Source organism: Daucus carota, chromosome 1 (genome assembly GCF_001625215.2).
Source record: "Daucus carota subsp. sativus chromosome 1, DH1 v3.0, whole genome shotgun sequence".
Lineage (NCBI taxonomy): Eukaryota > Viridiplantae > Streptophyta > Magnoliopsida > Apiales > Apiaceae > Daucus > Daucus carota.
Window position 1 is genome coordinate 37110464 of NC_030381.2, and position 12081 is coordinate 37122544.

Genomic DNA, 12081 nt, shown 5'->3' on the forward strand with positions numbered 1-12081 from the left:
ATCTTATCTCATGGATCATTAATTAGTGCATTGATAAGTGAGAATATAGTTGAGTTTCAAAAAAATCACAATAAATATAGGGATTTAGTGCATTGAGAAATGAGAATAATGTTGAGTTTCAAAAAAATCACAATTAATATGTAGATAAATTTGTATTGAAAGAAGAGAAGGACAAGTATTTTGGGACAAATTTTTTTTCCAAACTGGACCTATAAATTGAGACGGAGGGAGTATTTTTGAAAAAACCAAGGTTTTTAACCACAACCAAACGGGCTCTTGAGCTGGTGATGAGATTTTGAAGATGTTGAACTGTAAGAAAGTGACTGCTCTGTACAAGCCATGAGATGCCCCTTTATCTTCCTCATCCACATCTTATTTATACATCAAGGTCCATACAGCTCACCTCAATCCAAATTAATGGATTTAATGCACATGCACATTCATAATTTCTTCTCCAGAATGCATACAAATGAATTTGTGTAATGTGTTGCAGTGCAACAAGAACTAAGCAGTCTTTTTACAGTAAAAATAATTATGGCTGGAGCTTTGTTTTTTTTGGCTTTTGAAGTAATAACTCATAAATGGCTTTAAAAGATTTGGTGGTTGAGGTTTTACCAACCTTCTGGGCTAACTTTTCTGCATAATCAATTGCTTGCACTTTAAACAACATAGAATGTCATCAGTCTAGAGAGTATAGAGAGATAGCCTAGTGGTAACTGTTTATCTTGTGTCGTCTCAAGTCTTGCATTCGATTTTCGCTCACTCATGGTTTATTTAGATTTATTTGGACATGCTCTAATAATGTCAAGGTTTGGAGAAAGCCGGTTTTAGCACAAATTGTGAATCTCTGTAACTGACCAAGTCTTGGTTTCAATTTTCACGCACCCAAAATTTATTCAGAACATGCTCTTATTATTTCAAGGTTCGGAGAATCATGAATCATGAAAAATATTTTCTTTCTAGACCAACTCGAGCATTGTTACATAATAAAGATAAGAGAGAAAAAACGTAATCAATAGTAGAAATCTGTTCTTTTCCTATAGACTCCAGGTAGACTTGGTGAAACTTGAGTAGTCTCTGTCTCTGTTAGCTGTGTATATTAATAGGCAGTTAAGAGAGCCAAGAAACTACAAAGTTTGGCATTGTTGAGAGAGTGACCTACATACAAGTTTCTTCGTAAAAGAGAAATCGGAGGAACATGGTGCTAAAGAGAAGCATTCACAAGGTCAAGAATGTGTTTCACAGAAGGCTGCTGAACATCAAGTCATTAGTCTCGAAAAGGTACAATCAGTTGTCTAGAGCCCCTTCATTCAAAAGCATCCCGAGTTGTAACAGCACCAGAAAAATACTGCAGGTGGATATTTTGTATAGGGATATATCAGAAGAATCAGAAGCTGATCATGATGAAGTAGTGGAGGCGAAAAAGAGTAGTAGTGTCACAAAGAGCATACAGAAGGTATCTAACAGAAGCGTGAGAAGTAATGCAGAAAAGAGTATTAGTAAAAGTACGCGAGAAGAGAGGGTGAAGGAAGAGAAGAAGCTTGCAAGGGGAAGGGGACGTGTATTAGCAGAGAAGATTAAAGAACTCGAGATGGTGGATGCCTATGACGATGATCATATTATGGACATAGAAGAAGCTCTGCATCACTATTCACTCCTCACCTGTCCAGCTTACCAAGATATCGTGGACAATTTTTTCATGGACATGTACTCGGAGTTTCTACTTCCAGAGCCTTCTGCAAGCATCAACAACTCGATGAGAAGACTCCACTCTATGAGGCTGTAGATAAGAATCTGAAATCTTCTAGGCCTTCTAAGCGCGGTATATATTATATAAAATTAAAATTTTCCAGTCTTGTTTTCTTTGATTGATCCTCCAGGTGTATCTGGGAACAAGCTATAGAATTATAGTTATGATAAACCTTTGATGGTAAAAAATTTCTCTTCTTATTATCATCTTGTTACATGTTCCTTATGATATAAAATTGAGTGCTGAGCGATACTCTGCACTTAAAACCTCATAAGCACCTTGAAATCTTTACTTAATAAGTTTGGCATGGCTGAAACATATACGAATATCAGCAAATTTCATCTCAAGACCGACTATATCATAGAAGCATGTAAACATGAAAAATGGAGTACATTTGCAGAAAACAAGAAAAGGTATATCATCTTCTGAAATTTTAACATTCTAGGTTTCAGAACTATGTATTCCCAGAGCCCAGAGGTCCTTCTTCTGTGGATGACAATGGCACGTATCCAAGTACACGAATAGCATTAGGTAAAACAAAACTGACAAACCGACGAAAGGATGTGAAACAGACCTACAAAGCTATCATCTTAAATAGCAGAGTGAGATAGCAAGGCATTCATAACCTCTCTAACTTTGTCTAGAGTATCCTCCACCTGTTTTCCTTGAGAATTTACGAGGTTTTTCCATCTACAGACAGACAACAGATGCTACGAAGGTTAATGCCACATCGAGCCAACTAAATGATCAATAAACGGGAGCCGTTCAAATCACTGTCAAGTACGAGTTTTAAGGCCGAATTCCTGGCCTTCAAGTCGCAAAGTTTTAACTTAAACATTCTTCTTCCTAGATGCCTTCTGCGGATGAACTCATCTGATCGGCAACCATGATGCAGGGAAAAATTCATAAATTTCGACATACAGGTCAATGGTCATGAAGATCACGTTGAAATCCACTAGTCTACTACATCTGCGATCAGTGAATATGTTCAGATGATCCAGCATTACGATCACAAGCAAATATAAATATTTCAAATATTTTTCTAGTAAAAATTATTTTGCACTTTTTCTAATAAGGAGTATTAGATCAAATCCAATACCACAGAAAAAAAAACCTTGAGTATTCCATAAAGTATTTAAAAAGAATTTTATTTCACATTTCTTACATATTCAATAGATTACTATATTATTTTATTCTTAGTACATTTTGACAAAATGAACTAATAATGTCCATTTCCAATACAAAACCAAACCAGTTTTGTATCATCTGAACTTAACTTTCTACAATTTTCCCGAAATCTTATAGAAACTTCTGGAACCCATAATCAACCACCGGCACCGCCATACTCCCCCTTATATCTTCAAACCCATCTGAAAAAAACCCTCGTTACAAGCTCAAACTCAGCGAAAAATCAAACACCTTGTGTGCAACAATGGCAGACGACGAAAACGCCGTTACAATCTACACCACCACCGCAATAACCGACGCAAACAAGAACAGTTCGTTATCAATGAAGGTGGGTCTTGCCCAGATGCTGAGGGGCGGCGTGATTATCGAGGTTAATAATGCTGAGCAAGCCAAGATCGCTGAATCAGTGTGTAGTTGTTGTTGAGAGTGTTGAAAGTGGCATTTCACGGATGCCTGACCCGGGATTATTGAAGGAAGTTAAAAGGGCTATTTCGATTCCTGTAATGGCGAAAGCCCGGGTTGGGCATTTCGTCGAGGGTCAGATTCTGGAGGCGGTGGAGGCTGATTATATTGATGAGAGTGAAGTGATTGGTATTGCTGATGAGGACCATTTTATTAATAAGCATAATTTCCGTGTCCCGTTTGTTTGTGGATGTAAGGATTTGGGAGAGGCGTTGAGGCGGGTTAGAGAAGGCGCGGCAATGATTAGGACACAAGGGGATGGGATGAAGTTAGGTGATGTTGTTGAGACGGTTGGGAGTGTCAGGAGAGTGATGGGGGATATTAGGATTTTGTCAAATATGGATGATGATGAGGTTTTCACGTTTTCAAAGAGGATTGGTGCTCCTTATGATATAGTGATGCAGACGAAACAAATGGGGAGGCTTCCGGTTGTGCATTTTGCGTGTGGGGGGATTGTGATGCCGGCTGATGCAGCGTTGATGATGCAATTGGGGTGTGATGGTGTGTTTGTTGGACTGGAGGTTTTTGGATGTGGGGATCCGTATAAGAAGGTGAGGGCGATTGTGCAGGCTGTTAGGAATCATAGTGATCCGCGTGTGCTGGCTGAGGTTAGTTCAGGGTTTAATGAAGGAACGGCTAGCTTTAATGTTAATGAGAATAGTGTCGAACAGTTTGATGCTTCAAGGACCTATTAACCGAAGGTTGTTATGTGATGTGATGTAATCTAGTCTTGTTCCGATTTTGCTTTGACTGTGTACTGATGATATTTGTAGCTAAAATTAATCAAGTTACATGTCATAATCAATAAATTTTCATGAGCCAGATCATTGTTGTGTTCCTTAATTTGTCCATCTTCGTTAGTTCAAAAGATTTACTATGATCAGTCAAGTGCAGAAATTTTATTCTTCCATTCCATATGTTTGTGCCCTGTTATTTTAGTTAAAGTTGCGGTTTTGTGTATATGTAGTTCTCTAAAGCTTGCCATTCTGACCATTCCGTGTGTTTGTACCCTGTGATTTCAGTTAAGGTTGCAGTTTTCTGTACTTGTAGCTCTTTATAGCTTGCCATTCTGACCAGTTGAATCATGGAATATGAATTAGTAGAGGTAATCATACATTTAGCTTGAGCAAGACTGATGTGAGAACCTTCTGCCAGTGCCAGTTCTTTATCGCAATCTGCAGACAGCCACATGTGAATTTATGTCTAAAACCGGTATGGCTTTGCTGGCAATAAGCCCTACTGTAAATTTTCTGGCAATTTAGGTGGTTTGGTTTTTGCATAACCCTAGCTTCTAGCTGTTATCTGTAATTTCTTGTTGAATATAAGAATTAGATCTGTTTTGGATCACTCTTTTTAGATGGTGAATTACCAAAGTTAACCTGTGAAAGATCACCTTATTTCATTTGAACTGAATTTGAAAGAACTTCAACTGCTAAAACTATCAACGCAAATCTCTTGCAATAAAACACACAAAGTCAGTAGAGGAAGAACTATAAACCTTACCGCAGACTGTCTGGCCTCCATCAACGCAAATAATCTGGCCAGTGATGTATGAAGCTGCAGGAAGGCAAGGAAATGCCACTAGTGAAGAAACCTCATTAACTTCTCCACGGCGGCTAAATGGAGTTCGTGATACCAAGCCCTGTAGATCTTCCTCCCACAATATATATTTTTATGATCAGTTAGTAGAATGCTTAATGCAGATTCATGTCAGAATGCAGGAGGTAAATTTTAAAAAATTACTCTCATCATTTCAATGAGTTCAGATCTGACGATCCAGGGCACCACACTGTTGACACAGATATTATCCTTTGCCCATTCGCATGCCAAATTCTTCGTCAGCTGGTTCATAGCTCCTGTTTGAGACATATCAACAGTCAATATACAAACTACAAAACGTCAATTAGGAGGATACAAATATGTATCAGACCTTTGGAGCATGCAGAGAGAGAGTTACGTGGAAAAGCTACGACACCAGCTACTGAAGAGATGAACACAATGTTCCCGGTTCCTGCTGTTTTTAGTAATGGATGTGCAAGCTGACACAGATGGTAAGAGGCCTCAGAGTTGGTGCCCATTATGCTGGAGAAATCTTCTGCAGTGAATTCCGGTGCTTCTTTGACAACAATCATTGCAGCATTGTTCACCTAAAAGAAGTAACTCGTCACATATCATTAGATTTTATATAATATACGCACAACGGAAATAAATTAGAAAGAGTTCTAGAAAGAAGGAGAGATCAGATGGCCAAGGCAGGATCATACAAGATTATTGAGCTTTCTGCCAAATTTAGATGCCACAGATTTTATTAGTTGCTCGCGTTGGGATCGTGATTGCAGGTCACAGACCGGTCCTGAAACCATGAAGCCTTTGCTTTTCCATTCTTCTAAACGTTGATCAAGATCATTTTGAGTACGGGAACATGTATAGATTGATGCTCTGAACCCTGCTAACTCTTCCACAATCCCTTGCCTATTTCAGATTAGTGAAAGACATCATATTATAACAGCATAAATATTATTGTCATATTGTTACTGAAACGAAATCCATCTAATCCAGGAGGAATATGAAGACTCACCCTATGGCCCGGGTACCTCCGGTAATAAGGGCAGTTGTTCTGACAAGAGACCATCTTTTATCTTCACCGACACCTGCTGTCGTCGTAGCCATTGTTATCTTGAGCCCGAAGAAAATATGATCAGTGTGCAGATCGGCATGCTGGTGAGTAACTATTCCATCTCATTACTAAAAACAAGAACTGAGCCTGATGTTATTAGCTGGAAGCCTAGATCTGATTAACGCAACACTTTTTATTTGTTTTCACTTTTCTTTATTTTCTCCTTTCTAATTTCCAGCTTAATACAGAGCATAAAGCTTGACTTTACACTTTTTGGTATAAACAAAGCTTTTACCCTGTAACTTTTACAACTCTGTAACTTTCCACCAAGCAACATGTTCAAGACTCCTAATGAGTAATGGCAAAACTGTACGAAATCAAAGCACACATTTGTGACTATTATTGTTAGATGCCGAGTAGATATGAATTTGTTGATAACCTAGACAGCCAGCACAGATCATGACTCAAGCCATGATAATGTTTAACACATGAAAAACAAATGCTTTGGGAAGACAAAAAGCTTACAATCTTATTAACAGTGATACATAGGTTAAGGTAATAAAGGTCACCGAGTTTAGCACAAAGTACAAATCAAATCATTTTTCAACCAAATCATCATATTATAAGACAGGGACGCTATGTATCTTAGACATAGAGCGTCCGCTTTAGCTGTATTGAAGCTTCATTTCTTTCCGCTTTTCTTTAGCCCGGAACCTCCAAAAGCGCCTTTCTGTTGAGCCTTGGCTTTGAGCTCCTTCAGTGCCTGCAGAGTACAAGAACAGCCATATTACACACTACAGCAAGAAGACGGAGATTAATCATGATTAGGTTAAAAAGCATGCAACAAAATCTAACCTTTTCCTCTTCTTTCTTCTTCTGGAGCTTAGCCAAATCATCCTGCATGGACCAAAATATTTCAGTACCCCAGTGTTAACACGATACTTGAATTGTCCCATACCCATGTATATGTTATAGGCATAATTTTATGGAAGACACTTTAAATTTAGTTCTCATACTCACATTCACGTGACTTAGTTGATGTTATAGCAAAGAGACAATCACACTCCACTCAGGGTTTGCCTTTCTGTTTGTGCTTGGGCATAGTTCAGGCACATTAACATGGTCGAGGGTCTTGATGATTGCAACGAGAGTAAACTCAGATATGCAGTATAGTAATTTTGGAATATCATATTGTTCAATAGTTCATTATAGACAATGTGATATATATCTTCAACTTCGAAAGATTGAGAAAATTGCACTATTCAAGGCTAATGGAGTGACGGACTTGATTACATTTAACATCAGGGACTACTCTCGCAACACTGACAGGATTGATATCAGTCCCAACAGAAAAGAAAATTAACAATAAATTAGCTTTACTTGTGGTATAATTTTGCTGATTTACAATGTCTTATCTAGGTTTCAATCACGTCCAAAGATTAAGAAACTGTAGTGCACTAGCTTAGTTGGAGATAAGTCCAAAAATCGTGAGCTTATGGTTTACAAAGACTAATTCTTCTAATACCAAATCTATGCAGAGGATAACAATTATAGCCTCAAATTGTTGCAGCAAACAATCCCTCATCTAGTACATAAGCCCCAACAATAAAGAATCGATATCCTCGGCTAAACAAATCACAAATATTTTCTTACATATGCTAACGGCAAAATTCAATCTTTCCAAATTTACAGCACTTCATCCCCTTCTTATAAACACAATAACATAAATAAATTCCCATACATTCAATATCGATCCTCAAAAAAATAACACACACAAGAAGCAAGAAAGGCAACAAATTGAAAAGGGTACCTCATCATATTCCTTCTTCTCAGCCTTGGGTGCTTTCAGAGGCTTAGCTTTTCCACCTGCATAAAAATGAAGAACCCATATAATTTAAACAATATTAAGCTTGTTGGAACCCTTTTAGAGCTAAAATCATATGCAAATTTTACATAGAAAAGCAAAAGACTATGTCCTTTTTCGAGATGTTGAGTGTTCGAACCTTGTCAATAACAAAAAAGTGCATAATTGTGTTAATTATGCAAAAAAGAATAAGAAAAATACCTTGCTTGGATGACATGGTTGCTGATTTCTAGGGTTGGGATTTCTTGAAAAAGAACAATAAGCTGACAGTGTAAGAAATGAGAGCAGCCCTTTAATCTAGCTTACAATGTTTTTCTAATTACCAAGAAGAATCTTTGGTGGGTCATGTTTTGGCTTAACGGGCTTTGATGGATCGTGTTTCGGCTTAATGGGCTTGAATTGCTAAATGTAAAAAACGTAAAAAGTCTCCCAGTGAAAACAAGAATAAATATCAAGTGGCTGTAGTTTAGTGGTAAGAATTCCACGTTGTGGCCGTGGAGACCTGGGCTCGAATCCCAGCAGCCACATGAGTTTGTATTTTTCTTCCTTTATCGGTATCAAGACGGTGACTGAAGTCATCGTAAATATCAAATAAGTACCTCGAAATATGAGTTCAAGCATTAAAAATATGATTAATAGAGTTTTACACATTATTTTTAATGTTCTCATAACCAACTAAAAAATTATGACTTCTAGTATCTATGATAATATATTTAGATTTTATCGAGTTTATTTATTATTTATTTTTATTATCAAGTTTTGTTTTCATTATACACAAATAATAAATAAATTTGATAAAATCTAAATATATTATCATAAATACTAGAAGTCATAATATTTTCGTTGGTTGTGGTGACATTCAAGAATAATGTGTAAAACTCTATAAATCATATTTTTAATGCTTGAACTCATATTTCGAGGTACTTGTTTGATATTTATAGTGACTTCAGTGACCATCTTGATGCCGTTTTCAGTTCAGTGACTAACTTGATACATTAAACCCACTTCAGTGACCAACTAGATAATTAACCCTTTATTGATTAACAGATGGAGTTGTATGGGTGTACAAATATTATCAAAATAATTGATTTGTCATGCATGAACAGTAACCGATTGCACCAATTAATCAATCATCAATATACTTATATAAAGGAGAAGCGAGGGGCGTGTAGTTGGCGCCTCTCAGCTTTGTTCTATTTTTCTAATATAGTAGGTTGCAACGACATCGTTGCAACATACCACTACTCTACTCGTTGGTGGTGCCGTTCTAATGCAACGACATCGTAACCCGTTAAATCCTGGGAAGCTATCGTTCTAATAAATTTGATACACATATGCAAATTATATGAGTGATGGAGAAGAAAAAATTTACCAAACGTTTTAAAAATTCTTTAAGTGTTGTAACATGAATACTAATGCATTGATCACCATTTCTTTCAGACATTCTTAAAATCTCTGCTGAATTGATTATTGGATCGCTCAAATCTCTTTCACTAGAATTAAATCCATTTAACTCAATAATCGAAACATGTGCATGAAAGTATCGTGCAAAATCAAATTCAAAACCTTCTGTATCCTCCACATACTTGTCATAAACTTCCTTATTTCAAACATGTCCTAGTATTGGATATGGTATATTTTCCGATTGTTTATCACAAGGCCACATCTTGCACTGGATGACACACTCGGCCTACATGATATGATTCATTGATCATATATCCCATGTGTAACAATATTTCTTTCTTCCTTAGTGTGCCTCAGCTGCGAAATTTTCAACGTAATTGCATCTTTTGTCACTTGGAAGTTGGAAAATAACTACATCCCAATTTTTCATCATGAAAATTGGTTGGAGATCTACCCCTCTCGATTAGACAAAACTTACTTGCAGCACTCATAATCATCTGATGATCAATAGTCAATCCAGCAAAACGCGCAACATATAATAATGAGTGAAAAACATAATAATATGAGTTATTCACTACTTCAATAACCTAAGTTATTTTCTCTAATATACCTCGCATCTTATCATGTTGGACAACGTTTGAATCCTAGAACAAACGATACTTAATACTATAAGTCATTGACACATATGTACGTAATTCCTAAAATTAGGCAAATTATAGCATGAGAGTGATATATATACAAAATACACACATAATCATAGTAAAAGAATAATATATGATAACTAGTTTTTCAAGTGAAAGAATAATATATGATAACTAGTCGTACAATAGTTTTTGAGTATAGTAGAGTATTAGATTTGAGAAAAACATAAAACTACCAGTATTGTAGATAATATTGTGAAAACGGTAAAAAAGTGTTGTGCAACGGTAAATAAATGTTATAAACGGTAAAAAATTATTTAGTCTGAATATTAAATTTTTGTTCTCTGTGTTATCATTTTGGTATTGATCATTGTAATCAAGGTGGACATGACTTGTTTATTAGTGAATAATTTAAATATTCAAAAATGATAAAATCGACATAACATTTAATGGAACGAGTCAAACTAAAGCATTAACACTACAATATTTAAGTATACTTGCATATCCATATGTTTTGAAGTATTCCCACCATTTGCGAGCTATATTTATAGGAATAAATTGAGTTGAATCGATATCATAGTAACTGACACCGATTACTTCTCCGTGGCAATTGATTATGGGAGCTCCATCACCAACCTACAGTCATATACAAAGTCATCAGTAAATTTATCAACAAAAATATCATAATCTCATTATCACCATTTACATTAATCAGGAGAATTGAGAGGGAAAGAGGGATAGAGGTACCCTCGTGATTACGCAACTAGCTGCGAAAAGTTCTTTGCAATCATATTCGGTGCGCTTAAGCCTAAAGTAATCAAACAAACCAAGAACAAGTAATCAACATGAGGTCGATGTAGTTTTACCACTAATATAAATTATTATATAGACAATAGAAAAATTAAATATGGCATTGTCATATCACAAAAATTATAATTAATATACAAAATAAAAACCAGATAAGTAAGGATGTGCTGTAGACATTTATGAAACTGAAAGTTGCTTACACATAGTAATCGGGGGCATTCATAAGAACAAAAGGCGGATCAAAATACTGGCCTACAACAATAACCCGATACCCGGGAGTCAGCTTAAATGCCTCTGAATTTGGTTTGAGTAATGGTTGTCTTGCAAAAATATCCATCGAGTCATCTACATGCGCTAATTTTGCAGGTGCATAACAAATAGTTCATGTGCGATACTTAGGATTGCAAGATTGAAGTGGAAGTCATATGCACACACTTATTCGGCAAATGATCTACCATCATATGAGTGCATATAAACCTGCACAAAAAATTTCAAATATTATCATATTGTATCTATAAAGATAACCATATAATCTCATTTCATTCTAATATTCAACTTAAAGCTTGGAGAGTAAGTGGTGTCTGAGAACCAAATTGACAAGATTTAAATTCACGAATAAAATTTGAATACATACACAAGACAATCAATAAACATATGTGGTATCAATAGTAATACCCTGAGTTTCCTAGCTAGCACGTTTTCCGTATCCTCAACATCATTAAGAGGACACGGAGGACGCCTAATCAAGTTGGCTGACGTTAAGACAATGGCCTTATTATGGTGCCACAACCCCGGATGACATCCTGTAATTCTACATAACAGATTAGAAATTCAGTAAAAAAAACAATAACACAAATGTAGACAAAGGTAAAAGGAAAATCAATACCACAAAAACATTCAAGTGCAACAACAGAACAGCCCGTCTTAATAGCAGCTTGTTTTGTGGTTTCATCCGGGAACTTATTATCATCATTTCCCTTTCTGAATTTTGGTAGCTTCGAAGAGTATTCATACAGGTACCTCATCTCGCTTGCAACTATATATATATACACATATTAATTTACACACCACTTTTATCAATCCAACTAAACAAACACACACGGTTATAATTCAAATTTTGAAAATATATAAATAATGTTGGTAATTTTTATAGCTAAATATATACAATGTACTCACATGAATTGCTCGAGTCTCCTCGCCGTTTTCAAGGGTTTACCCTCCTTTCATTCATGATATATTTCGGCAATTCAAAAAATTTTAAGTGAAAGAATAGTATATGACTAAAGTAGAGTACCAGATTTGAGGAAAAATATAACAGTACTAGTATTGTAGATAATGTTGTGAACAG

At 36.0% G+C, this 12081-nt stretch overlaps 1 protein-coding gene, 1 long non-coding RNA gene, 1 other non-coding gene and 1 pseudogene across 5 annotated transcripts; 3 read left to right on the forward strand and 1 right to left on the reverse strand.

Moving 5' to 3' along the window:
- The first annotated feature begins 623 nt into the window (after positions 1-623).
- On the forward strand, positions 624-1953 carry LOC108198080 (uncharacterized). Its single transcript, XR_010285940.1, has 2 exons — positions 624-1281; positions 1355-1953. It is a non-coding gene; the product is annotated as an uncharacterized LOC108198080 (long non-coding RNA).
- Positions 1954-2086: 133 nt separating this feature from the next.
- LOC108209092 (tropinone reductase homolog) lies at positions 2087-8241 on the reverse strand. Of its 3 annotated transcripts, XR_010285939.1 has the most exons (9): positions 8083-8241; positions 7828-7883; positions 6873-6914; positions 5979-6780; positions 5665-5872; positions 5331-5547; positions 5144-5256; positions 4904-5050; positions 2087-2719 (listed from the first exon to the last, which is right to left on the reverse strand). XR_010285939.1 is itself a non-coding variant. In XM_064082307.1 (8 exons), the coding sequence occupies exons 4-8, from the start codon at positions 6068-6070 to the stop codon at positions 4982-4984; spliced, it is 672 nt and encodes a 223-aa protein (XP_063938377.1). In that variant the 5' UTR covers positions 6071-6780; positions 6873-6914; positions 7828-7883; positions 8083-8241; the 3' UTR covers positions 3598-4981. The 3 variants fall into 3 exon arrangements, 2 of the variants coding, with proteins under 2 accessions (XP_063938377.1, XP_063938372.1); XM_064082307.1 differs by lacking the exon at positions 2087-2719 and having other exon boundaries at positions 3598-5050; positions 5358-5547; XM_064082302.1 differs by lacking the exon at positions 2087-2719 and having other exon boundaries at positions 3598-5050.
- Positions 2977-4222, forward strand: LOC108209087 (pyridoxal 5'-phosphate synthase-like subunit PDX1.2; annotated as a pseudogene).
- Positions 8242-8336: 95 nt separating the features above from the next.
- TRNAH-GUG (transfer RNA histidin (anticodon GUG)) lies at positions 8337-8408 on the forward strand. The gene has a single exon. It is a non-coding gene; the product is annotated as a tRNA-His (tRNA).
- Positions 8409-12081: the final 3673 nt, after the last annotated feature.

Excerpts from the sequence above, each read along its gene's own strand:
- LOC108209092 (XM_064082302.1), bottom strand. The coding sequence starts at position 6,070 with ATGGCTACGACGACAGCAGGTGTCGGTGAAGATAAAAGATGGTCTCTT. Across the intron at positions 5,257-5,330 it reads TCTCTCTGCATGCTCCAAAG|GAGCTATGAACCAGCTGACG; the intron begins GTCTGATACATA and ends TGTCTCAAACAG. Across the intron at positions 5,051-5,143 it reads AACTCATTGAAATGATGAGA|ATCTACAGGGCTTGGTATCA; the intron begins GTAATTTTTTAA and ends TGTGGGAGGAAG.